This window comes from Calidris pugnax, unplaced genomic scaffold, assembly GCF_001431845.1.
Source record: "Calidris pugnax isolate Ruff unplaced genomic scaffold, ASM143184v1 scaffold395, whole genome shotgun sequence".
Taxonomy (NCBI): domain Eukaryota; kingdom Metazoa; phylum Chordata; class Aves; order Charadriiformes; family Scolopacidae; genus Calidris; species Calidris pugnax.
Genome location: NW_015091122.1, coordinates 52826 through 80651, shown reverse-complemented (window position 1 = coordinate 80651; position 27826 = coordinate 52826). Strand labels below are relative to the sequence as shown.

General features: G+C 42.7%; 1 protein-coding gene across 1 annotated transcript in view; it reads right to left on the bottom strand.

Annotated features, from left to right (window-relative positions):
- The window catches only part of ITCH (itchy E3 ubiquitin protein ligase), a 69029-nt gene that overhangs the window by 32806 nt on the left and 8397 nt on the right, over positions 1-27826 (bottom strand). The window contains exons 2-4 of the mRNA XM_014958376.1: positions 6483-6573; positions 2901-3039; positions 112-236 (exon numbers count right to left, since the gene is read on the bottom strand). Of these exons, the coding sequence (XP_014813862.1) occupies positions 112-236; positions 2901-3039; positions 6483-6552 (334 nt within the window). The 5' untranslated portion in view covers positions 6553-6573. The remainder of the gene's footprint in view (positions 1-111; positions 237-2900; positions 3040-6482; positions 6574-27826) is intronic.

The following is a 27826-nucleotide window of genomic DNA, read 5'->3' as shown; positions in this document are numbered from 1 at the left end:
ATAGCCACAAAAGGAATTTTTGAGGCCACCTACAGAGTTGCACAGACACGGTAACAGAGAATTCCTGACAAATCCTGCAGCATCCTAAGGTACTGTTAACCTTCTACTTACGTTTCATACTGTTTGATTTCAAAGTCTCATGAATATCCAGAGCAGCACTTCCCAGAAGGACATCCGATTTTAACGTTTGATGGCTCCAGACTCGAAAGTTTAATTTACTTAGAGGAGTGACAATTCTGAAAAGCAAAAGTTGAGCACTGTGTAAAGGCACTCGTGGGCAGATGAAAGCTTGTGAACAGAGCAATCTACTTCACTGTCACTTAAAAGTATTTATAAACAGAGAAATAACAGTGGTAACACCAAACCGTTTATAATTAGTACATTCTAGTATGCAGTCATGTTTCTATGTCATGTAAATCAAGACTGTTGCAAGATTGTTCACAGACTGAGTACATTTTTTATTATTACTATTTTAAGGGAAACATCTATCGAAAAACTAAAAAACTACCAGCTCACAACTGGCATCTGAGTGTAACCAGGATTAGAAAAAAAGACCAATTATTGCAGGTTCACATTTCCTGAGTATTAAGGAATTTTTCACACAGAGAGGGAAGACAAAAAGTTTTTTCTGAAGAGGTTATCAGAAAATTTTAGGACATCCCATAAAAAGGGAAATACTTGGAAATACTAAACATTATTCCAAGTGTTTTTAGAAGATGACTGTTCTCCTAGTAAACCAACACATACTTACATTATGACAAAGAAGCAGGAATATATTAAAAATTATTTAACATTTTATTAGTATACTTCTGGTTTCACAGTGCTTTTACTGAGAACAAAAGAACACGCTACATCTTCTTAACAATCCAAAAGCAGGATGTATAACTGCTACAGGGTGCTAATTACATTGCATCCTTGGAGAACTGGTTCCAGGTTTACTACCAGAAAAGTCCCTCATGGACCCTGCTATCACAATGGTTTCTCTTCATTCCAAAGCAAGTAATTCAAAGAAGAATTCCACCATTTATTTCTACCTCCCTTTCACCTCCCCGAGGCTTTTCTTTAATTTTTACTTGTTTTAGTGATACAAAAATCCGAACTTCATTCAAAACATGGGGCCAGAACCTGAACAATGCCTTCCAGGAAGCCAGCACAGCATGGCCATGGCCATGGAAGCCTCTACAAAGTCCAAACAAGAGCCAAAGCTCTCTTGGCAAATCTTGGAGAGCAAAGGAACTCTTCCAGTCTTAAGAAAGCCAGAAAAGCCTAGATTTTTCTTTTTCCTTATTACAAGTATTCTGACAACAGCAGAAAGATGAGCAACACAAACTAGTGTCACAACTAAGAATGGACTCATAAAACTTTTTTTTTTCCTAGAAAGTTGCTCCAGAGGTAAGATATTCACCTGTCCCTCATGCTCCCTTGGGTTTTTAGAAGCTTTACATTGGAGAAACAAATTTACGTCACTATCAGTTGCTGACACTGTATGAACACATTTCTTTTTCTTTTTTTTTTTTTAAAAATCCCTAACAGCAACTGCAAAGTAATTTTTAATACTGATATTCTTTTTCTGTAAGGAACATTCTAACATTCATTTATTTTAAAATTATTTTAATGGTGAGAAATGGGTATTACAAATGACTGCTTATTTTCTTAGTGGATAATTTCACTCGTATCTGATTGATAAATCCAGACTTTGACAGTCCATCCCTTCAGAATACACAGCTCCACCTCACACCCAGCAGAGGAACATACCCAGTTGCAGAAGTCATTATTCTTTTCCTTTTTGTTCTCAATCTGAATGTAAGCAACTGTGTCAAAATACTTCCTCAAAACCAACTCACTTACTCCACTAATTTCCATGTAGCATTAGTGTAATCTCCATTGCAGCTGATGTGCATTGGGTGTCTCTGTTCAGCACTTACTGAACAACAGCAAAAGCCACCCGTGTGTTATTGTGTGGACTCGCACTGTGCAAGCCACAAACATTTCAATTTTTAACAAAAATAAAGGCAAGATTTAAAAGCTAAAAGAAAATCCTGCTTTTGCACATTGATACATATGTAAAGCACAAGGTTTTCTTTTTCTTAAAATACTTCTTGCAGGGGAAAGCAAAGTAAATAGTAGTAACTAAAACCTCATAATCATCTGGATTACAAGAACAAGCACAAAACAGGTTTTCATCAGGCAGGAATGTTCAAGGTGCCTTAAGAATAATCATCTAGAATTTAAGCATAAACAAATGTGCAAGCACGGGACTGACCTTTATCCCAGTGTTCCACGTGACACATTCTTAAGAGAAAACTAAATTTTATACAAGCTGCAGATCAGTTTTTTTTTCTGCGCTTTACCTCAAAACACAAATCCTGAGCCAAGCAAACATCAACAGCTGTGTCCATCTTGACTCTAATGTTAGTTACGTGCTCTGAAGACACAAATTCATCAGGAATTTTGTACTTGTGATTGAATTCAGACATGCAGAAGCCCGAGATAACCACCTGTGCTACAGTACAGTACCCAAAAAAGCGGTGCACAAAGAACAGCTGCACCCTCATGGCATTTCTGAAACACCGTAACCTTAAATATGACAACAAAAATGTGCACTTTTAATAGCAAATTACCTTACTTTCCTTACTCTTTACAGCATTAAAGCTCCTCTGATATGGCACATACATTAATACAGAATATATTCCTTGATAAGCACTGGGTCCACTCCACAGAGTATAATGCAAATGTTTGTAAATTCACATTCCAGACTGTAGCACATTTGCTCCAAATATTACACAAATATCTTTATATCACGTATACTTTGCTTAAAATAAAACAGCAACCCCTTATATCCATTGTCAGTTGCGCTAATCTAGTTAAAATAAATTGGAAAACAAACCCATCAAACCTACACTGTGAGATGCTGTTTCCACTTTGGGCTATTTGTATTGTTGCATTTTTCTGTCTTCTTTGACTGTCCATCTACTGAGACTTCCACATAAGGGCTAGGTCCGAACCATTTATTTTTTTCTTTTAGTTTTGCTGAAATAACTGTTAAGGAAGAGAAAAATTGCAATTAATATTTTTCAGTTGTGTGTTTCAGTATTCAAGTATCAGGTCATTGATACCTGACAATAACGCTCAAGGAAAAAAAAATACATTATATGGATAAAAATGTTCTTGCATTAAAGATCATTTTATACAACGCTAAAGCTCACACAAATGCCTAAAACTTGCAACAGCACTTCTGTAACATCAGACACTATAATTAATAATAATCAGGATAAGATCCACAGAAGCGTTTTGGTGATTGAAAGTAGAAAACATCCTCTTCAACCTCCTCGTCTATCACCAGCCAAGAGAATTCCGGGAGTTTATTACATTTGCTCGTTAAAAAGCTCGAAACAAGATCTGTCTCTCTCATTGAGGAATCATGGAAAACTTCCACCACTTCTGCTGAAAAGAACATCATCAGGAAAAAGAACTTTGTGTTGTTTCCTATATCAAAGCAAACTCACAGAAGAGCTAACCTGAGGCAAAACTCCTTGAAAGTTCCAAGACCTACCTATTGTTCTAGAAACAAACCTGGGCAGGACGCACAGCTCTAGAGCTTTAATTTGGGGGTGGAGTAGGGTGGCTGTTTTGTTTCTTTGGTTAGTTGTTTTGAGGAGTTTTTGGGTTTTGTTTTTTTTTAAACATTCATCATCACAGACTGCAACACTCCTGTCTCTCCAAACGCTCTGTTGCCTCCATCCAGCCCGAGCAGCAGCCGTGTGCAGGTGTCTGCCCCTGACATCCCACTCTCAGATTAGGGGTGTTCCTGGATTCCTGGGCAACCCTAAACTCACAAAACAGTACTTAAAACCAAGAAATTATCGTTCCTGATTACCAGTGAACTCCACTCTGTTCTAACAAATCACGCCTCGGTCTCCGGTGTTTTCAGCCCCCCGTTCAGCTGCACTACAGCCTTAAAAAAAGGATGACTAATTCAAGCCCATATGGCTAATCTCCCTTGATTCCCTTTATAGTCTATGCTCCTTTAGAGATTTAGAGAAGTAGCTTAGTATAAACTGCTCTCAACTGCTCCCAAGGGAAACTCCTTATATATTAGAGACAACTTACAGAAATTAACTTCAGTGAGCTAACATTAATTTTGCACAAATAGTTCCCCTTCCCTTTGTGTCTCCAGTACGTCTACACCACAGCCTCTCAGGCCTCACCACCACCAGTGATCCCAAAGGCACCAAGACCTGCTTCGAGGCAGCACAAACCAGCCATCTTGTACCTACTTTCCAGGTTCTTCCCAAACGACCTGAAAGTTCATTTAAAACTAACAAAAACAGCACAGGATGGAGCTGAGGGTAGAGCAGGTGTGGGGGGGGGGATGACTGTTTACAGAAATGTCTTCAAAAAGCAAATGCCTGCCTGCACAGGGAGCAGTTTGTTTGCAGACTGTGCCGGAACTTCTACAGAAACTAACATCCATTTAAACACCTTAATAATCTCAATTCTAAACACTGATACTGGACAGAGTGAACCATCAGCACATTTGCTGAGGACACAAAACTGGGAGGGGTGGATGCCACCCCAGAAGGCTGTGCCACCACACAGTGAGACCTGGGCAGGGTGGAGAGCTGGGCAGAGAGGAACCTGATGACATTCAACAAGGGCAAGTGTAGGTGCTGCACCTGGGGAGGAATAACCCCTGCACCAGGACAGGTTGGGGGTGACCTGCTGGAGAGCAGCTCTGAGGAGAAAGACCTGGGAGTGCTGGTGGACACCAGGATGCCCATGAGCCAGCAATGGGCCCTGGTGGCCAAGAAGGCCAACGGCATCCTGGGGGACATGAAGAAGAGCGTGGCCAGCAGGTGGAAGGGAGGTCATCCTGCCCCTCTGCTCTGCCCTGGGGAGGCCCCATCTGGAGCACTGGGTCCAGTGCTGGGCTCCCCAGTTCCAGAAGGACAGGGAACTGCTGGAGAGGGGACAGCAGAGGGCTACAAAGATGATGAGGGGCCTGGAGCATCTCTCTTAAGAGAAAAGGCTAAGGGACTTGGGCCTTCTTAGTCTGGAGAAGACTGAGGGGGCATCTGATCAATGCTTATAAACACTTAAAGGGTGGGTGTCAGGAGGATGGGGCCAGTCAGTGGCGCCCAGTGACGGGACAAGAGGAATGGGCACAAACTTGAACCTAGGAAATTTCATCTAAACATGAGGTTGAACTTTTCTGTGAGGGTGGCAGAGCCCTGGAAGAGGCTGCCCAGAGAGGTGGTGGAGTCTCCTTCTCTGGAGACCTTCAAACCCCACCTGGACACCTTCCTGTGCAACCTGCTCTGGGTGACCCTGCTCTGGCAGGGGGTTGGACTGGATGATCTCCAGAGGTCCTTTCCAACCCCCATAACATTCCATGATTCTGTGAGACATTTCTTCACTTCCTTTATGTGAGTGAGGCCTTTAATGGAGCAGGTCTTGGAGAGCAATCACCACTTCAATCCACACCAACATGGAGGATCTACCTCTTTCTACACCTTTTCCATTTTTCTCTCCAACATCAACCTGCAGATTTCTCCTAAAGTCTCATGTCCTACTGAGAACAAACAAGCTTGTGACCTCAGTGAGACAGCTAGAGCCAGTGCAACTACTCAGTTCCAACCTCCTTTCTAGTCTAAAGCTTTCGCATCTATTTTTGACAACTCTTTTCATGCCCCCACAGTATCAACTTTGTGAAACTTCTGCGCATACCCACAGATCTTCCCACTGAGGGGGCAAAATTTACCCTTGATGCTTCTGAACACAGACGTGCAAGCATCCACAGATCTCCCATTCCCAGGCTCCAGCTTTTACACTTCAGGAAAAATTGTCAGAGAGCAGAAGTGAGGAAAACTTGATAATTAAGATTTAACTGCTGCTCTGCTGGTGGAGTAATACAAAAAGCAAAGCATGGCATATAAATCCTTTCCTGTGCCATCTACACATGCTCAATTACACTGATATTCTCACAAACATTTTTTATTAATGCTCCTCTACAGTGGCGGACATAAAAACAAGAGAGAGGCAATAAGTCAAATGTAATGACCAGCAGTTGAGATTCACGTCGCTTGAGATGTAAGAAGCCCATCAGGAGAAAGTGTTAGATTTGGTTTTATGGCAAGTGTTAGGAACTGAAAGCAGCATCGCGTTACGTTATTACATTATTACTTTTCAAAGAGAATTGGTTTGTTCAATTCACTTAACAGCATTCAAAATGTAATATTCCTTTTTTAAACACAAAAATGTATCATTTCAAAATGCATTTTAGATAAAATCCTGAATAAAATAGCTATATTCCTGCCAAGTAATGATGGCATAACAGCATCCATTTTATTGTGCGATTTCTCTTGGGTTTTGTACAATTCAAAACGTCCTGAAATACAGCATACGAGTAGCTTCTGTTCAACTGGGGGAAAAACACTTCTACATTTGTAACCAGAAAAGATAAATCCTTTCAAAGGGCTTACCAGTGATCTGAAGCTGTGATTTCATGGAAAACCCACTGGATTGTCCTGATCTGGATCCACTGCCAGCCATAATATGGGCTGGATCTTGAATCTGGAGAGAGAGACAATGTAAACAATTGAATCCTCCGAAACCCACAAATTAAACAAGCTGGGTTTTGACCTGTAGATACATTACACAGCAAACAAACCCACCACACTTGTTTTCTTTCCAGTTCCTTTCTATTTCCCTAAAGTACAGAAAATAGTTTACAAAGGGCTTAGTCTCTGCTCTTGCATGATCTGTAAATACTTATGTTCCAGGCAAAAGAGGTCTTTTGATTTTGTCCCTTCAATTTGCAAATTAACCAAGAGTGAATGATGTTCTCATTGCAAGGTTTGCTGTACCTCTTATGCCTGAAAATATCTGCCTATTTTGATGTCGCAAGTCCTGGGTAAGAAGTTTATCTTCCCATTATTACTTAGTCCAACATTACTTGTTTTTTTTTTTTTTAAAAAAAAAAAAAGGAAGAAAACCACAATCCCCAAGCATAAGAAAGGCTGAAAATTACTTATGTTAAAAAGTTAATTTCAAATTTAGAGAAACCTACTTCTGTATGTCTTTTGTTTTCATTTGGTCAGATCAAGTCTACAGAGGCTGTAATTCTACCAAGCACTTCACTAGACAAGGAAACCCATCGCTTTCAAAGAGGGTAAAACAACCTCCATTTACAGCCCAACCTTCCCTCTGACCAGCCCCAGCCCCTCACCTCTGTGCCCATCCTCATCCTCCCAGCACCAACCCAAGCAAGCAGATACTCTACTACTATTCTCTGAACTTAATGCAATTCAGTATTTAGGTTTGGGAAGCAGGGGGGAGAAAGTGGACGACATGCATCTTAGAGCTTCACAGAAATGGCGTGGTATTTTATTAAACATAGACATGACTTTGGAAATATCCAGATATCCTGGTCTCCTATTCAGTTTTAAAATACATTTTGAGCTCAACCTCCCTTACTGACTAAACTAGGTATATATCAGCAAATCCTCTACAGGAGATTACACACTGGAAAATGAATGGGCTATTGAAGACTCCAAATTACCCACTGGATACAACTTCCAGACTACTCACTGCATCCTCCTCATGCCATGGTCCCTCCTTAGTGCCCTGTCTTCTGTGGTCATAGAATCATAAAATGGGTAGAGTTGGAAGAGACCTTAAAGATCATCTCATTGGAACCCCCTGCCCTGGGCAGGGACACCTCCCACCACACCAGGTTGCTCCAAGCCCCCTCCAACCTGGCCTTGAACCCCTCCAGGGATGGGGCAGCCACAGCTTCTCGGGGCAACCTGGGCCAGGCTCTCACCACCCTCACACCAAAGAACTTCTTCCTAATATCTCATCTCAATCTCTCCTCCTTCAGTTTGAAACTGTACCCCCTTGTCCTATGACGTCCCTCCCTGATCCCGAGTCCCTCCCCATCTCTCCTGGAGCCCCTTGAGGGACTGGAAGGGGCTCCAAGGTCTCCCCGGAGCTTTCTCTTCTCCAGGCTCCAGCCCTCAGAGAATCCACGTGGCCTCCTCTGGCCCCGCTCCAACAGCTCCATGTCCTTCTGCTGTTGATGGCCCCAGAGCTGGAGGCAGCACTGCAGGGGGGTCTCCCCAGAGGGGCAGAAGCCCCTCTCCCTGCTGGCCACGGGGCTGAGGATGCAGCCTGGGATGCAGAGGGGCTTTCTGGGCTGCAAGTGCCCATTGTCAGCTCACGGCCAGCCTTTCACCACCCAACACCCAAACCCTTCTCCTCAGGGCTGATCTCAATCCATTCCCTGCCCAGCCTGGGTTTGTACTTGTCCCAACCCAGGTGCAGGACCTTGCACTTGGCCTGGTTGAGCTTCATGAGGGTGTCAGGGGGCCACCTCTCCAGCTTGTCCAGGTCCCTCCGGACGGCACCCCTTCCCTCCAGCCTGTTGCCCACCCCACACAGCGTGGTGTGTGTTGGGTGCCCACATAACCTACTGCAAAACAACTCATCCACTGGTCTGTGTCTGAGCTCTCTCTCTGGGTTCAGCTGCTCTGGCCAAGGGGCTGGCTGATCCCTCAGCCCACGGCCCCACAGCTTCGCTCAGCCATCACATCTGCCTCCCAAAGCAGATCAAACACGTGCCAGCTCTCAGGTCATCTTCTGCACACAACATTATTTCCAACAAGGAAAGTAACATGTTAGCTTAATGCTGATATCTCTATCTTGAGTACAAAAGGCTTTATGTATTAATTTCCAACTGATAACGGCACAAGAGTCTACACAAGTGCACGTCCTGCCCTCTGCACGCCACGCAAACCAGAATTTATACAAGGAGAGCTGGGCTGAATATCACAACTTTGTGTTGAGAGGCTGGAATCTGAAGCAGAACTCCGTATATTGTGACAATTGCTGCGAAACTGGTAATTCCGCAGGTATTTCAAAAGTGGTAAAATAGGAAGTTCTTGCAGCCTGCAGGGTGCTGAGGCCAGTGTCACTACTGGAGAACATGACACCACACAAAAAAGTACTAATGACGGGCTTATATAGTACAGAGTGTTAGGAGTGGAGTTCCGTACCGTTAATTACTAGATTCCAGCCGTGAATCACACATCTAAATCCTGCTACAGTGAAAAAGCTTTTAATACAGGTATTTCAAAAGCAGACTAATTTTAAAAGATTTAGAGGACAATTCTTAATTCTAATCCTGTGATTAGTTCTACCGAACTCATTTGGTATCCTTTATGCTTTAAGAAAGCAGCTGAATAGTGATGAGCGTAATACAGAGGTACTGGATGGTCTAAAGGAGCTGCATTTACAGAAGAGCTGCTATTTTCCACCTGGAGAAACAAAACTGCACATAATAAAACCACTATTACCGATGATAATTTTCAACTGAAGCACATGCTAAAGCTAACTTTCATTTCTAAATCTGCAAAATATACTCATGAAAACGATTTTATTAATATTTGATCATTTTCATTGAGAACATGCAGAAAACAAATTCTAGCAGCTTAATTGCATCTAAAATGACTGTCCCCCAAACACCTGTTGAGTCAGCAGAGATGGGCCAGTGTGTGCATAGTGAGACATAGTTCTCACTAACAACTAAAGTAAAACATCCTCCCAATACTCCTAAAAAAATACTTCTGATCATCTTAGGGCCATGGAGATGCTGGGAGGAGCCCCTCTGCTGGGAGGGGGGGCTGAGAGAGATGGGGAGGTTCAGCCTGGAGAAGAGAAGGCTCTGGGGAGACCTTGGAGCCCCTTCCAGTCCCTCAAGAGGCTCCAGGAGAGATGGGGAGGGACTCTGGATCAGGGAGGGGAGCCATAGGATGAGAGGGAAGGGTTTGACACTGAAAGAGGGGAGATGGAGCTGAGATGTGGGGAAGGACTTCTTTGGTGTGAGGGTGGGGAGAGCCTGGCCCAGGTTGCCCAGAGAAGCTGTGGCTGCCCCATCCCTGGAGGGGTTCAAGGGCAGGTTGGAGGGGGCTTGGAGCAACCTGGGCTGGTGGGAGGTGTCCCTGCCCAGGGCAGGGGGGGGCACTGGATGAGCTTTAAAGTCCCTTCCAACCGAAGCCATTCAAATATTCTATAAAAAAAAAACCAAACTACATTGCACAATGTTTAGTTCTCTCAGCTGCCATAAAGTTTCTAATTGTTTTTGAATAATAAAAATGAAGAGTCTTATTTTACTGCTTGTTTGCTCTTCACTTAAAGCAAGCTCCACTCGTTAACCTGGAAAAAAGAGAGCTTCAGGGGAAGAAGTAGCAAGCAACAATTTGCCCTGCACTTAACCCTAGTTCTCTTTTCATGTTTTCAAATATCTTCACCCCAAATATCTTCTCCCCTGAACTGAAAAAAGAAGCTGAAAAAGACTCATTAAACAGAATGGCTGGTTCCAAGCCAGGTCTCCAGCAAGGAATAATCACTGAGCTCTCCCTGCAGCTCCTCTCTCAGCTGGGCACTAATTGAAGTCCATTCCTTACCACACACGTATATGCTCCATCCATTTTGCTCATAACTCACAGAAATGCAATCAACTTTGATACCGCCCATCTCCGTCAATTTTTAGCTGGAATGCATCAGCAATTAAGAAAGTTTGCAGTGCAACACACAGGAAAAGGGGAAGAGAAGAGCACAGGATGGAACTGTACACCTCATTTTCTTAGCAAACAAGGCTAAAATACATTAACTAATCTAACAAGAATCCATGATGATTAATGAACTATACTTGGAAGAAGCACAAAGAGACGGCAAAACACAGTAATCCCACAAGTAACAGGCATTCCCTTGATTTCTACATTTAAGCTTAATTTTTAGCATTTAACTCCTCTTTGTTTATGTAACTAATGCACAAATTAAATCTGTTCGGTAAGAAACTACTGGATTAACAGCTACTTCTAATGGTAACACTGCATATGGTTTTAACTCAAAAACAGCCTGTGGCTACTTATAAACTTAATCACAAACTAAGACAACATACACTCTTCAATCATTATTAAAATATTTCTATTTAGTTTTATTGCCATAGAAACAATAGTTCAGATTCCATGAAAAGGAAATATTTTTATGGAAGACAAGCAGTTCTGTCAGCAACTGGATGTGACCAGGGAACATGTGTGAACACCAACAAGGATTTTAACTCTACTAGACCTTTGGAATCCCTTGCCAGTGGAAAGGAGTATAATCAGAGAATCAGAACTGGCCAGGGACTTTTCAGATCATCGAGTCCAACCATCAGCCTAACTCTGATAAAACCCATCACTAAACCATGTCTCCAAGCACTATGTCAACCCGTCTGGAGGCCTCCAGAGATGGTGCCTCAACCCCTTCCCTGGGCAGCCCAGTCCAAGGCTTCATAACCCTTTCTGTGTAAAAATTGTTCCTAATCTCCAATCTGAACCTCCCCTGGAGCAACTTGAGGCCATTTCCTCTTGAAGTGACTGACCCCCCCTGGCTACACCCTCCTTTCAGGGAGTTGGAGAGAGTGAGAAGGTCTCCCCTCAGCCTCCTCTTCTCCAGGCTCAACACCCCCAGCTCCCTCAGCCTCTCCTCACAAGACTTGTGCTCCAGACCCCTCACCAGCCCACTTGCCCTTCTCTGGACCCGCTCCAGCACCTCAATGTCTTTTTTGTGGTGAGGGGCCCAAAACTGGACACATTCCTTGAGGTGAGGTCTCACCAGTGCCGAGTACAGGGGGAAGATCATCTCCCAAATCCTACTCGCCACGCTCTTCCTGACACAGGCCAGGATACCATTGGCCTTCTTGGCCACCTGGGCACACTGCTGGCTCCTGTTCAGCCGACAGTCGACCAACACCCCCAGGTCCTTTTCTGCCAGGCAGCTCCAGCCACTCTGCCCCAGCCTGGAGCGCTGCAGGGGGTTGGTAGGACCCAAGGGCAGGACCCGGCACTTGGCCTTGTTGAACCTCATCCCATTGGCCTCAGCCCCTCCATCCAGCCTGTCCAGATCCCTCTGCAAAGCCTCTCTACCCTTCAGCAGATCAACACTCCCACCCAACTCAGTATCAACTGCGAACTTACTGAGGGTGCACTCAATCCCCTTGTCCAGACCATTGATAAAGATGTTAAAGAGAACAATAATGACTGCTTTCAAACTATGCTATGTATTTTTGCTCATAAAATGATTATTTAATTTGTGAAATCATTATAAACTAGGTATGTCTGCTTTATAAATTCACTGCAATGTAACAAGTTCTTCCACAAGTTGAAACTGTCATTCCAAACAGCTGAGACTGCAGACTGAAGGGGTTTTCTGCAGTAGAAAACTACACACATCTTCATAAAAGTTTAGGGATTTGGTTTGTTTTCGGGCTCTTTTTTGTTCTGGTTTTAAAATATAGCAAGGTCATAGTGCCATTTTTGCCATCAGAGGATAATATGCACTTCCAAGAAACCTGCCAAAATTTGAAATTTGGGAACTGAGGTTGAAAGGTTTGACAGCTGTGACAGAGCAGGGCAGCCAACAGATACTCAGCATGATCACATAAGTATAATTTTCTTAGAAATGAACAAGGCAAATTATTTAGCATATAAAAAGATATAATACAGAATAATACAGAAATAATACCTGCTTGTCATTAAAAATAAACCACTGAAGTGCTTGCCTGAAGTTCTTCAGAGCCTGCATACCTATTCTCAGGCAGGTTGGTGTGTTTTTATAACATGCTACCATAATGTGTAGATTATTAGATAAATTATGCTCAGCTTCATAATTGCACAGGCCATTGTTTGTACTCGGGCAGGTTTGAACAAACATTGCTTGAAATAAATCTGCCTCACAGTAGGAAACTCGGTCCATGCATCCTTTTGGGATTCGCTTCTTCAGTGGCATTTTAATCCCAGACAGTGGATTATGAGTGGTGTGGAAAAGAAGAAATTCCAGCGGAGCAACAGCCCTGATGCTACAAATACTTTGAGGAAAAGTAAGGCAGAAAGGGCTTTATTTTTCTTTTAAAAATTCATAAGAAAGAGTGGGGAGAAAAGCAGCTTTAAGTGTTCTTGGTTAGAGCAAAGGAAGGAAAGAGGAGGGAAGGATCTTCTTACCCCACAAAATCAGAGAGTGTAAATATTAAAAAAATGGTACCAAAGGCTTGAGAGATCTTTAGAGTGTGACACCAATTTCACTTATATTGACTTTATTCAGCAGTGGGATTCATCTCTTAAAGAACTGACTTACTGAAGAAGGTAATTTTGTTTCGTATTTATTGGAAAGAATAGCAGACACAACTAGGTCAGCGTGAAACCCTGTGACTGTGTATTATACATGCATAGCTTGGAAAATATGTTGGCACATGCTCTTTATAATTTAAAAAAAACCTGAAATAATTGCACATTGTTGGCTGCTGTAAGTGTTATGTTTAGTAATTAATTTTAAGAACAGGCTAAGCTGCTCTTTACAGGAGAACCAATTCAAAGTGTATTTGCTGTTTCAATAATGCAGTAATAATCACATAATGAAAAATTTCTTTAACATATCTAGTAATTTTAACAACAGTTTTTAAAACCTCGCTGTGTAACCCAGGAAAACTGTAAATATATAGTTTTGTTTAAAAACCTGCATGTAACATGGCCCCTTTATAACAGTTAATTTTTTTATCAAGCTATATGAGTTACAAACAATTAAGAAGAGATTAAACTAGATATTTCAGAGAAAGTTCAAAGTCACCTGTTTAACACTGCACTTCTTTTGTGTGTGAGAAATTAAACACAAATGCTTCCTCTCCTTCCTCCAAAACACAGAAGCCTCTTTTTAATTGAAGACATGTATGTTGTGGAAAAGTTCTTTTTTCTGAAACGTTAGCCATAATTACACAGTAAGCCCAGGCAGACAGAGCTAGTTTAGCAACTTGTTTAGCAAATCAGCAGTAACTTTAACTGTTCAAATTTCATCTTTAAAGTAAATGTGGTTTGACAAAACTGGCTTTACTGTTTTATATTTTTATCTTATTTTTTCCCCCTAAAATAAGTTTTAAGAACGTTGTCAATTTTGCCTAAACAAGCAAGCAGACATACAGAAAGAAAGAAACTGCTGAATAATCAACCAGGAAGAAAAGAATAGACACAGATTATAAGAGTGTTGAGTACACGTTGGAAAGGGAAGCAATTATGAGGTTTGCATCAAGGGATATTTATATAAGGAACGGGAACAAAGAGGGTTTCAGCAGCAGAATGCAGCTTAGCTCCCTCGGCCATCGCTGCGGGTGAGCAGGTCCAGAGAGGGGATTCTGCCACTTTACTCTGCTCTGGTGAGACCTCACCTGGAGTCTTGTGTGCAGGGCTGGAGCCCTCAATATAAGAAGGACATGGACCTGATGGAGAGGGTCCAGAGGAGGGCCACAAGGATGATCAGGGGGATGGAGCACCTCTGCTCCGAGGACAGGCTGAGGGAGCTGGGGTTGTTCAGCCTGGAGAAGAGGAGGCTCCGGGGAGACCTAATAGCAGCCTTCCAGTACCTGAAGGGGCCTACAGGAAGGCTGGGGAGAACCTGTTTAGAAAGGCCTGCAGTGACAGGACGAGGGGCAATGGCTTCAAGCTGGAGGGGAACAGATTTAGACTGGAGATGAGGAGAGGGTTCTTCACTGTGAGGGTGGTGGAGCACTGGAACAGGTTGCCCAGGGAGGTGGTTGAGGCCCCATCCCTGGAGATATTCAAGGAGAGGCTCGACGAGGCCCTGGGCAACCTGGTCTAGTTGGGGGTGTCCCTGCTGACTGCGGGGGGGTCGGACTAGATGACCCTTGGAGGTCCCTTCCGGCCTGGGCAATTCTATGATTCTATGATTCTATGATCTATTGACTCAAAGTGCTGTAAAATCAAAGTACTCTCTGCCATAACACAGCTGGTGAAATTTAAATTCCAGCTGCCTAAACTTGGGTTTTTTTGAACAAAGGTGAAGTATAGCGCATACCGGGTCCAACCCGAGCCCCTAGGTTGAATTCCTGAGCTGCTGTTGTCCCATCTCCAGCGTGACCAGTGAGCACAGTGCCCAGCAGTGTGTGCTCACGGCCTAAACTGGGTTTTTTTTGAACAAAGGTGAAGTATAGCGCATACCGGGTCCAACCCGAGCCCCTAGGTTGAATTTCTGAGCTGCTGCTGTCACATCTCCAGCGTCACGTCACCGGTGAGCATGGTGCCCAGCAGCGTGCGCTCACCGAGCTGCTGTGCGGGGGCTGCTCTGCTGAGAGTGAGACAACGCTCGGGTCCATGCAAGACACCAGCTACAAATCTATTTGTGGGAAATACACTTCAACCAGTTTGGGAAGCAACCCCAGTAACACGGCCTTCAGAGGCAAGGAGGGAAACACAAGATACAGAAAACACAAAACACAGAAGAGCTGCCCAACTTCTTTCCCTGCTACGGGCTTGCTCACGAGAAATCCTTGACATTGAAGTAGAAACTCCATCCATTATGCTGTCTTAAAAATGTATATTTTATGTTTGTCCCTAACTCATGTATAATATATGATCCATTGTACTTCTGGCTCAACACAGGAACCACTATCTAATTTTATCTGCTTACAAACCACCATTCCTACCCCCTTTCAAAGCACAGTGGTACACCAGAGAATCACTGAATTGTCCAGGCTGGAAGGGACTTTTAAGGTCATCGAGCCCAACCATCAACCTAACTCTGATAAAACACCACCACTAAACCATGTCACTAAGCACCGTATCAGAGTCAGAAGTCACATTTCCTTTATATCAACAGATCTAATTATATTTTATGAGTGAGATTATCTGAATCTATTCTAGATAATGACTAACCTCAAGCTTTCTATTGGATGCCCTTCTGCTACAAGTATATATATCTTGTAGAGAATTGCAGTGGAGATGTTAAGATTGGTATGAATGAAGAAGGAATGGAAAAATGCGTGTATAAAGCAGAAAAACCAGCAAACCTAAGGTTAAAAGAATGGCTTTTATTGATAACAAAGGACACTTCTTGCAGCAATAAAAGTGAGGCATGTTTGTGTGGAGACCAGGATGCCTTGACTCTTATGATAAGATAGAGCAGCAGCGGTGTTTAAGGAGAGGAGAGGAGAATGCCCAGGGGGTTAGGGCACATCACACATGTCATTCCTTTTCCTGCTCACCCACAGGAAAACACACTGTGGATATACAGATATGGATATTCCAAACCAGGAAAAAACAACTAGCATTAGCCTTCACTTAAGGTTCATGGGGGCTGAAGTAAGCCAGATTCTAAAGCAAAGGACGAGCATAAAACAACTCTTGACTCCCAAGGGATATAAAATATCTGTCTATAAAGCAGTTTGTTGTCACCAAAGGAACCCGAAGCACGATAAGCAGCTGACAGATCCCATTAGTCTCACCCTCTGTGTTGCGTGTAAGAGACACTGGCTGTACCACTTCAACACACAACAGCATCCTGGTGCTTGTGAATACCAACAGGGAGAGAAAGAGTAAATTAAATGTATGAGAGAACCCCGTAGATGAGAGATGTACATATCCGAGTATGAGGGGTAAAATTAATTTGAGACTTTAAAAATAAATGCCACATTCCCTCCCTGTAAAGTCTCACACTGAGTTTTTTTATACTGATTTCTTGCAACCTCATACACAACATGAACGATAATCACTCTGACACCACACTGATACCCTACAACAGCAGCAACAAATGGCTCTCTTCCATGTCATGAACAGATTTAAAATCAAAGTAACAAAGACTAAGGCACTACGGCCTTAAAACACCTTTCCTAAAACACTCGGTCACATTATTTATGCAACACAAATCCTAGGTGCCAATTCCTTGTTTTTCTTAAATACCTACCACTTCAAAAGAGAACTGAACATGGGAAACTCTCCTGAATCCAGAGTTTCTAAGTCAGAAAAGCTGAAAAACATTTAACCTGAGTGTGAAAACAAAGAGATTGCCCAAGGAAAGGCAGAGTAGCTCTGGCCACACTGCAGCCAGGCGCTCAGTGACATTCGTGCTGTAGCTTTTACCCCAAGCCCAGGGCCGGGCGCCGTTCCTCATGGGAACTGTGCAGATGAGAAAAACTGGTCCATCGACTTCAACCTGCAGAGAAAAATGCTTCCAACAAGGCTGCCTGCAATCCAAATGGAACTGGCTGCAGGCCTCCCCAACCGAAGCCTTACAGCAAAATTACAGAGGATTCGGTCATTAGCATTTCCATGCGCCAAGAAGCCTCCTTGTAAACCCTGCACCTCAGCAGAAACAGCTCCCATGACTTTTTTTCTACACACATGTAGCATTTGATACTGAATAAAAGAATTGGAAAAAAAGATATATAAAGAAACAGTACTGCAATATACAAATTTTAAAGAAAAAAAAAAGTAATCTGACAGTTTTGCCCCCTTTCAGTAGGACATCATTCCCCAGCCACAAGCTGTTCTTAGATTGTCACTGTGGCAGGCAGGACAGAAGGGACAGAACAGGCTTTGCCACCAACTCTGATAACTCGCCAATGAACTTCCTTCCTCATCAAAAGGATGTTGGCTTTTACTAACTTTTAAGAAATGCTCGAAAAGGAATAAAGGACAGACATGTACATGAACATCATATGCCTTCTGCTTGATTCCAAAAAGCCTGGCAAGAAGCGCCACTGCAGAGAGCTGCACGAGATAATTAAAACCATTTGTGAAAACAAAGAGATTGTCTATTTTTATTTCAGCCATTTCCTTCTCATGGCACAATCCATTTCAAATAGGACAACAATTCATATATGCAAACCACTGAGCTAAAACCGGTTCACTGCTGTAATCTTAGAAATAGAGCAACGCTGAAAATGGCTGGTTCTTAACCACCACCCCTGGAAAACAAGATGTATTAAAGCTGGGCTGTGCTGAGCCACAGCAGTGAGAGCGACACTGGGACTGGGAAGACAGAGGAGATGGTGAAGTGGCATCATTTGAACTACCACTAACTTAAACAGATTTTTTTAAACTGCTGGATTCACTGGTATCAACAGGACATTAATTCGATTAACTCCTGCATTCTATAAAACACTGCTTTTAGAAATTCATTTTGGCCTTTTAAACTCTTTCTTAAAAAAAATCTTTTGTAGTAACACAGTTTGGACACAATACTGCATCCCCTCAGAACTACGTTTCGTCTTAACACTTCTGTGATGAGGCTTCAGGAGAAGTTTTCGGCAGTAGGGCACCACCAGAAGCACGTTACCCTCCACGGAGCAGGAGGTGAGCAGTTCCTCGCAACTCACAAAGCCAGAAAAACAGCTTTTCAGTCAGGAAACCAGATATTCGAGCCTGTTCCTCTCATGGCTGAAAGTACCAGGTGTTACCATGAGCTGACAACACACTCACAAAGTAAAAGGCTGTTTATAAGGGTTTGCCCATCATGAAATTGATAAAAGAGCACAAACTATGTTCTTAGGTCCCCTGCTCCAGAAGCTTATCTTGCAGGTCAAGATTTTTAAATCGGTGGAGAAGGAAGGGGAGAAGGTGCTTCAGGCAACAGAGCAGAGATTCCCCTGTAGCTAATGGTAAACACCACAGCTGTTCCCCTGCAGCCCATGGAGGACCCCATGCTAGAGCAGATATCCTCCTGCAGCCCATGGAGGACCCTACACTAGAGCAGATATCCCCCTGCAGCCCATGGAGGACCCTACACTAGAGCAGATATCCCCCTGCAGCCCATGGAGGACCCTACACTAGAGCAGATATCCCCCTGCAGCCCATGGAGGACCCTACACTAGAGCAGATATCCCCCTGCAGCCCATGGAGGACCCTACACTAGAGCAGATATCCCCCTGCAGCCCATGGAGGACCCTACACTAGAGCAGATATCCCCCTGCAGCCCATGGAGGACCCTACACTAGAGCAGATATCCCCCTGCAGCCCATGGAGGACCCTACACTAGAGCAGATATCCCCCTGCAGCCCATGGAGGACCCTACACTAGAGCAGATATCCCCCTGCAGCCCATGGAGGACCCTACACTAGAGCAGATATCCCCCTGCAGCCCATGGAGGACCCTACACTAGAGCAGGCGGATGTGCCCTGAAGGAAGCTGCAACCCATGGAGAGCCCAAACAAGAGCAGGCTCCTGGCAGGAGCTGCAGTCCATAGAGGGGAGCGTAGGTGGGAGAGGGTCTTTTGGCAGGACCTGTGGCTCCATGGGGGACCCACACTGGAGCAGTCTGTTCCTGAAGGACTGCACCCCATGTGAAGAGCCCACACTGGAGCAGTTCGTGGAGAATTGCAGCCCATGGGAAGGACCCATATTGGAGAAGTTTGTGAAGGACTGTATCCCATGGGAAGGACCCCATGCTGGAGCACAGGAAAAGTGCAAGGATGAAGGACTGGCAAATACAAAGTGGTATGAACTGACCACAACCAATGTTTCCTATTTCCCTGTGCTGCTCAGGACAGAGATAGGAGGGTTAGGAATGAAGGAGTGAAGTTGAGCCTGGAAAAGAGAGGGAAGTGGAGGGAAGGTGCTTTTAAGTTTTATTTCCTACTATCCTACTCTACTTTTAGTTGGCAATAAATTAATCTTCCTCAAGCCAAGTTTGTTTTGCACATGATGGTAACTGGTGAGTGATCTCCACATTCTTATCTCAACTAACCAGCTTTTTCAATTGTATTCTCTTCCCCCTCCTGCTGAGCAGGAAGAGGGATAGAGAGGCTTGGTGGGCACCTGGCAGCCAGCCACTAGTCTGCTGTGGCAACTGCATTTCAGTTACATCACATTTCTTTCAGGATGGTATAGAGGAAGTTCAACTTCTAACATACAAATTAAACTCATGCTCTGAAACCTACTGGCTACCAGTAGAGATCAGAGTTGGTGCCTTGAAGAGGATCCAGAACCAGGGGTCATAAAATAACTTCTCAGACTAAGCAATATTCTTCTTTCATAGGAAAATATCTTTTTAGCACCTCCAAATACCAAAGTTTCTCTGACCTCACACAATTCTGTTATTAGGACCGTTAGACTGTTATTAGAGATCTCTAACAAAAAGGCATTGAGCTCTAGCAATTATAATTCTCACATCTTGTAGAAATTAATTCCAGCTTTCCCTCTAAATTCTTCCACTTCGCACTGTGATCCATGTCCTGTATGGAGTTCTGTGGAAATATGGGTTAAAAAAATAATAATCTGTGCTGTAACTTCAGGACATCCTTCCTCAGAGACAAAGGGAAGCCAGTTACAAAGACTGAAGCGTTGTAGTCGACAGGCATGTACTGACAGAGCCCTAAAGGCAAACAGCCTTCTTGTATTTCTCTTGCAAAAACCAACATTGTTTTATTTCCACGATTCTAAAATGTACCTAGAAAGTATAAACAACATTTTCAGTGGTAACCTTGGAAGAGCATTTTCTCAAGGGAAAAGCAGACAGTGTGGCCAGACAGTTACAAGGATCCCTGTTAAACTGTGCACTCAGTTGATCAAGTATCCAAAAGCATTGGTGCTTTCTTGGAATTGCAGCTGTTTCATACACACAATATTCTACAACTTGGAACCTTGGTTAGGGTTTATCTAAGTAGGATTGTACCCTAAGTGTAGAAATAAATGCATTGCTTTTGTAATTTAAAGATTATATTTCTCAACACTACTCAAACTTCAGACAACTTTGAGCACAAAGAAGCACTGAAAAGAAGCCCAAGACCGTTACAAAACACGGAGTTACACAAAAGCAGCAGTATGTTTTGTTCTGTCTGCCCTATAAAATCTCATTTAGCCCTACAGCTACCTTTACACTTCAGCTGGCTCTGAGGCTAAGAGGTTCCTACAAAGCAAAAATCCCAGTCTAGAGCATCTCAGTCCAATGTTAATGCTGGTGTTAGCAATAGGCTACTTTGGCCCTTACTACGAAAGCATGAAAAAGAAATCTTCTGAAGACCTTTATCCCAAGTGTCCTCCTGCCTGCTGCTATGGGAAGGAGAAGGAAAGAATTTCTCTGGAGCCCTCCACGTATCACTGCTTTAGCTCTGAGACACAGTAGTGAAATGGTCACACAAATCCTCAAGCCATAAGCTACTTATTCATGCTATTCAATTAATTTTTAATTAGGGCAATGAAAAAATGTGATCACCATCAATGCAAAAATATTAAGTCAAAATTGTAAGTTATTTTTCCCCCCTTTATGCAATTCTCTTACTTTTAATCTATTAACTGATCATTGCTTGGAAGGAATCAGCTCCCTTTAACCATCTATTTGCAGTTTCCCTGAAATGCAAGATGCGAGCAGAAATAGTCTGGAAAACCATAAATTAACATTTCTATATTTAAAACAAAGATATTAAAGGATTAAAAGTTATTTCACATAAAACACATGAACAAAGCTTGAAAGATAAAAAATACACCATAAAACCCCAAATTTTGCCTAGAAAGTAAAGGACAGGGAGAGTCAGTGACTTTAAAGCCTTGAGAAAAATTTCACATGGGATGAGAAAAGTTTGCTTGGCTCAGTCTCAGATGTTTCTGGACATAGTCTCAACAGCTGTCAGGCAGCAGTTATATGTTACCTCTCAGAACCTTCCTACCTATATTTTTGTTCTCCCCTATCCTTTAAAAAAAACTATCAAAAAATGACCTGAAAATAACATAAATGTGTTACTGAAAGAGCATATAAGGAAACAAGGGTATCTTAAAATGAGAACACACTTCTATGAATTACTTTCTAATTTCCTCCGAAAAGTTTTTTTTTTTTATTATTTTATTTTTAATAGAACCACCCAATAATTTAGGCTGGAAAGGACCTCTGTAGGTCACCCTGTCCAACACCCTTCCAGAACAGGGCCAACTTCAAAGTTAGACCAAGCTGCTCAGAGTCTCATAAAAACCTTCAGTTGTTCAGTGCAGTAAACTAGGAGCAAGATACAAACTGTAACAATAGATATTCCTGTTTCCAGATACAGTAACAACAAGTGAGTGGCTCTGTGGATTTACACAAATGTGTATTTCCTAACGCATAAATGTGCGCATATTCCTTACATTCCTAACTTTCAGGCCTCTCACACATCCCTGCCATACTGCTGCTAAATATATCAAGAGAAGCAAAACATATTTAACAGGAAAGTTAATATTTTAAGTCACCTAAAAATGCATTCCCTAGAAATTGTATTCTTCTCGGTATTTGCAATAATGTGGAGAAATAGAGTGAATAAAGTGAAACAGGTGAACCCCAAAGACAACCACCTCCTCTACCCTAACCAGTCACCTTTCAATCAAGTTCAATTAAAAGCCAGCTTTAATTTCATAAGAGATTTCTCACAGTCAAGAGAATTCAGTTCTTTCAGGACATGCCCGCCATAAATCAAACTGCTTTACTAAAACCAGAGGGCAAATCTAATAGTTCTTTAAAAAACACATTTGTATGACATGATATATTTTGTTACATGATTTAATTCTTAGAAGTGTAATGATTTTCCCAGTATATGTTTGTACTTTCATATCACATGGCTCTCAACTGAAAGACTGAGAAGAGCTCCTAATCTAACTCCTCCTGAAGCATTCTCCATCTCACTGTTCTCCAAAAATAATTCTGGGTTTAGTGAATGTAACACCTATTCCTTTAACACCTTCGGATGTGTCTTTCCTTGCATCCTTTATCAATAAAAATCCATATAAATGCTTCCTTTTCCATCAATCTAGGTTCCTTTTTGGTTGTTTCCTTTTTCTTCTTGAAGACTTTTACTGCTTCTTCAAATTTTAAACTCGTTCATATCATACGCACTCAGAGAAAATTAAAATAATTCCTTTCTAGAAGTTGTATTTAAAAATAGGCCTATGCCTTGTATAACTTATTGCATTGTCTTATGGCTTGTAAGCTTCACTGAGGGAGGCACTTGCCAAAACAGACTCCTATTTCATAACAGACCCCTTTTTCACCCCCTGTACACTAATCTTTCCAACATCTCCTTGCACACACCTTTCAGAAACAACCACAGAAACAACCGGCCTCTCTTTTGTTACAGATTCTTTCAGAATGGCAACAGTCTTTTCCCAGCAATGACAGTCTTTGAACTGTCACTGTACCTTCTTCTCTCTGATTTCGCGTGCTGTGTCCATGTTGGCAATCTGAGCAGTGCCAGGAGTGGAGCGAGGAACAAAGACAGGTCTGTAGATCCTGTACTGACATCGGATACATTGCTGGAGTTTTATTTTGGAAGAGCTCTCCCCTGACCCTACAGCCCCACACCGGTGGGACTCCAGCTTCCAGGTTAGTTTCACCCACCAACAGTTCAGCTGCCTCGATCGAGGCTCCTTTCACAACTCGAGTCAAAGCGCAGTTCGTGAGAATGATCAGAGCATTCATTTCCAAATGCCAAATTAAAACAATTAAAACACTAATGCAGATGCGCTCCCTGTTTCCCCTTCACCTGTTCATCCCCGTTCCCATTCCGGCCATATGGAAAGAGGAACAAAGACAGGTCTGTAGATCCTGTACCGACATTGGATACATTGCTGGAGTTTTATTTTGGAAGAGCTCTCCCCTGACCCTACAGCCCCACACCGGTGGGACTCCGGCTTCCAGTTTAGTTTCACCCACCAACAGTTCAGCTGCCTCGATCGAGGCTCCTTTCACAACTCGAGTCAAAGCGCAGTTCGTGAGAATGATCAGAGCATTCATTTCCAAATGCCAAATTAAAACAATTAATACACTAATGCAGATGCGCTCCCTGTTTCCCCTTCACCTGTTCAGCCCTGTTCCCATTCTGGCCATATGGAAAGCCACCACAGGTCCCAGCTATGTCCAACTCCAGCTCCTTCTTTTGAACTTCTGTTCTCTTCCTTTAATTCTGGCAAACGTGGATATAGGTATTTTCATGCATGAATATTCTTACTCACTTTGATTCAAGAATTCTACCTTCCACTCTGTTTTGACAGTTTCAGAGGAGACTATTTCACAGAATGCTTTCCTTTATAAAAATATAAAATGGAATTCCTGAAGTTTCCCAACGCTCCATCGTTGGGGCAGATCTGGTTTTGGGATAAATGTGCTTTCTCCTGCACAAAACCTAGACTTGAACAATTTTCTGCAAAACTACTGGAATGACCATAGCAGTTACAGTTAAGTAAATAATAAGGATCTTTTTATTCAAACAGATTAACATTGAATTTAAAGCATATAACTATTTAACTTGAATGGCTAATGCTGTAGGTTAAAGAAAAGCTGTCAGAAGCACAAAGTATTTGTGTTTTTGAATAGGGTAAGAGGTTGTGTTTCTCCTCACCTAAGCAATGACCTGGGCCTCAGAACTACTTGTTTTATGTGGAAGGAAGAGAAGCAACTGAGTACCACTACCTGTGTAAATACAAAGGGTTCTTTTTACAAAGAGGATAAATTTCAAGAAGAGGGGAGCATCTACAGAGATGCTGGAAAACTGAAGTTTCTTTTCCCATTCATTCTCTGGGCTAGAGAAAATAATTTGTCAAAACTAAAATTTCTGGTAAATCTCTGAAGTCATGTTTGAGCTCAGTGAGGCCCATTCTGTGCCATGTAAAAGTGAAAAGGTCACTTGACTCCTTCCAAGTGACCCTCCCTGTTGTCAGGTACTGCAGAAGCAAACTGGAAAAAGCAAACACCCTCCTTTCTTCAAAAGAGCAAGAAGGAACATCCAAGAAACTACAGGCTGATCAGTACCATCTCAAGGCCAGGTGGCAAATAGTCACAGGAGCCATTTCCAAACATTTATGGACAAGAAGGGGATTTTTTGGATTAGTCAGCATGGATAGATGAAGGGAAAATCATGTTTGACCAACCTGACAGTTCTCTATGACAAGACGACTTGGGAGTTGAGAAGACAGCAGTGGATGGTGATTGTCTGTGACAGTGCCTCCTGTAACATCCTCATCATGAAGTCCAGGCCAGACAGAGGACCGTGGAGCGGGCTGAAAACCTGGCAGACCCGTGGGGCTCAAAGGGCTGTGGTCAGCAGTGCACAGACCAGCCAGAGGCCAGTCATTAGTGCTGTACACTACGGGGAGATGTGCCCATGACTGTTTAACTTCTTCATTTCCGACCTGGACAGCAGAATTGAGCTCACTCTCAGCAAATACGCTGATGGTGCAGAAGTTCCACACGGGGAAGTGCAAAGCTCTGCACATGGGGAGGAATAAGCCCGTGCACCAGGAAAGGCTGAGGGGCAGCTGGGAAGAAAACACCAGTCCAGTTGAACACAAGCTAGCAATGCTTCCTTGCAGCAAAAAAAAAAATGGTCTCCAACACCCTGGGCTGCATTAGGAAAAGCATCACGAGGAGGATGAAGGTGGAGGTCCTTCCCCTCTACTCAACGTTGCTGAGACCACATCTGGTTTGCTAGTGTCTCTAGTTCTGGGCTCCCTGAATCAAGAGTGACACAGACGTACTGGAGTGACACCACAGGTGCACAGAGATGACAAAGTGACCGGAACATGACATACGGGGAGAAGCTGAGAAAGCTGGAATTGTTAAGCCTGGAAAAGAGGATGCTCAGTAGGACCTTACCAGTGTGTATAAATATCTGAAGGGAATATAAAGGGTTAAAAAAGATGAAGCCGGACTCTCTCCTAGCAGCACACAGTGATGGGACAATAGGCAGTGGGCACAAAATAAAATACAGGAAATTCCACTTAAAAACAGGGGATTTAGTTATTTATTTTACTGTGAGGTGGTTGAAAAGTGGAGAAGCTTGCCAAGGGAGGTTAAGTCACCATCCTCGGAGATATTCCAAACCTGACTGAACACGTCACGTCAGTGACTGCTCCAACTGGCCTTGCTTTAAGCAGATGTTCAGAAGTCCCTTATAACCTTAATTAATTATTCTGTGATTCTTTGACTTCCCTAAAACAAACTCAGTAATTCCTGTTGTACCTGTCCCGTTCTTCCTGCTTGTTCTCTTTAGGCCTCTTTTTTGTAACAAATTCCTCCGCTAAAGAGACATCTATCAAGCTGGTTATGTAGATTTTTTTTTTTTTTCTCAAACTGAGGTTCCCTTTCAGTGCCCAGTTACTGATTCCAGCTTAAGTTTTACTAGTTTCAATAGAAAGGCACAGGCTGCATAAGCCAGCACGCACCTTCTTCAGGTTCAGTAATCTTCATCTTGAATGCCACGACTTTAATTTCTACGGCTTTTCCCAAGTCCTATATTAAAATTCACTGCACAAGCCTACACTAGGTAATTTTTCTCGCTTTTAAAAACTAATTCCATTGAATTATTGCTGCTGTCTACTATAAAGAGCAATGCAACACAGCTTGAGCCCATCTTCTACAAAACATGGAAGTCTGCACACATCAAAGCGTTCAGCAGCTTCGGCTAATGGCAATCAGGTAGTGTGAATAGAAAAACATGCAAAAATTAAGGCCAAGTTCAACTGTCCCAACAGAAAGACCCCTCCTGTACACTGCACACACACACTGCTTTCCTGGCTTATTTACATTTTCTTTTGCCCTGATCATAAACCTCATAAAGCATTCACATATCACTGCCTTGGAACCCGTGGTACCCCTTCATTATTTATATAATCTCAGCGATAGGGAAGTCATTGAATATCACGGTTAATACTCTGTTTATTCAAAAAGTTGTTTTACTTAGCTATTGGCAGTTGTCCAACTGTTCATACCTTTAAGAATTTCCTTCATTTTAACTCATATGGCATTCACTTTCCCAAGCAAATCTGGACAGTTACCTATGTGTTGCTCCATATCTCCCATGCATCTCTAAAGCCTCTGTCCCAATCTTGGCAGTACTTTCAACCAAACTAATTACTCTATTTTACATTAAAATATCCCACGTGTGACAAATTTGGGATGGAGCGTCACTTAGAGAATGCTGATCCTCTAACAGTTTCTAAAAGTTTCTCCTGGGTATCTATGTAAATTAATGCAAACCTCAGTGGAAAAGACTGGCAAAGGAGTTCCATGATACTAAAACCAAACAAAAATAATGCTGCCAATCATCCCAATGTACAGGTAACTTGGCCACGGAGGCACAATAGAGCTGCATACCAAGCTGAAAAATTCACATCAGTGAGCTGTTCTACCACTTTAGCCTTAAGGTTTTAACATATCCACTAACTTTCACTCATTTCACAGTTCCCAGTGCATACATCTCATCATTACAGAAATATCCACCATAGCAGCACAGTTCAGATTACAGTTTTATGTTATTTTCCAATTAAAATGGTGGAAATCATTAACCTTCATGAGTAAATTTCAGAAAGTGCAGAACTTAATTTGGTGCTCGTGGAAAGAGAGATGAAAGGCTGAGATTAGTAGACATGTTGGAGAACCACTTCATTTTTAGCTGACTGACTGGTTATTTTGTGATTTGGCATCAGAAGAAAACCGATGCTTTTGTATTACAGCTATTTTTAAATGTGTTTCAAACGCAGTACTTTTGAAGTGTCTGTATTATCTTTATATTATAAACTCTCACAGGAAAACAAAATACAAGGCCACTACCTTCTGTTTCACCATCCACCTCGCAGCTTTTAAACAAGTCATTCTAGAGGGAGTTGGAGATTCAGTTATGAACAGAGGGCAGCATCTAGGGAGGATTTTGTAATCTCCAGCCGTTAGTTTCTGATTCTTGTTTACAGCTCAACGCCTGCTTCAGTGCATTTCCCCATTCCATCCTCAGCACTGCCTTTCATTATCACCCGTTCACACACACCCTTATCCAAATAAACGGACATAAAGGTTTTAACTCTGCGGGGAATGGAAAAAGAAAACAGAAAGCTTGGCCATTAAAGTACACTGAATTAATTACTAAGAATGACAGCTTCAGCCACTATTACAGTTGTTTTGAAGGATGTTTTTAAAAGTAGCCTTTTGAAAGGCTGTTGTGTACTAGCAGTCTATAAACCCAGAACCAAAACCAGACCTGCCACCGGGC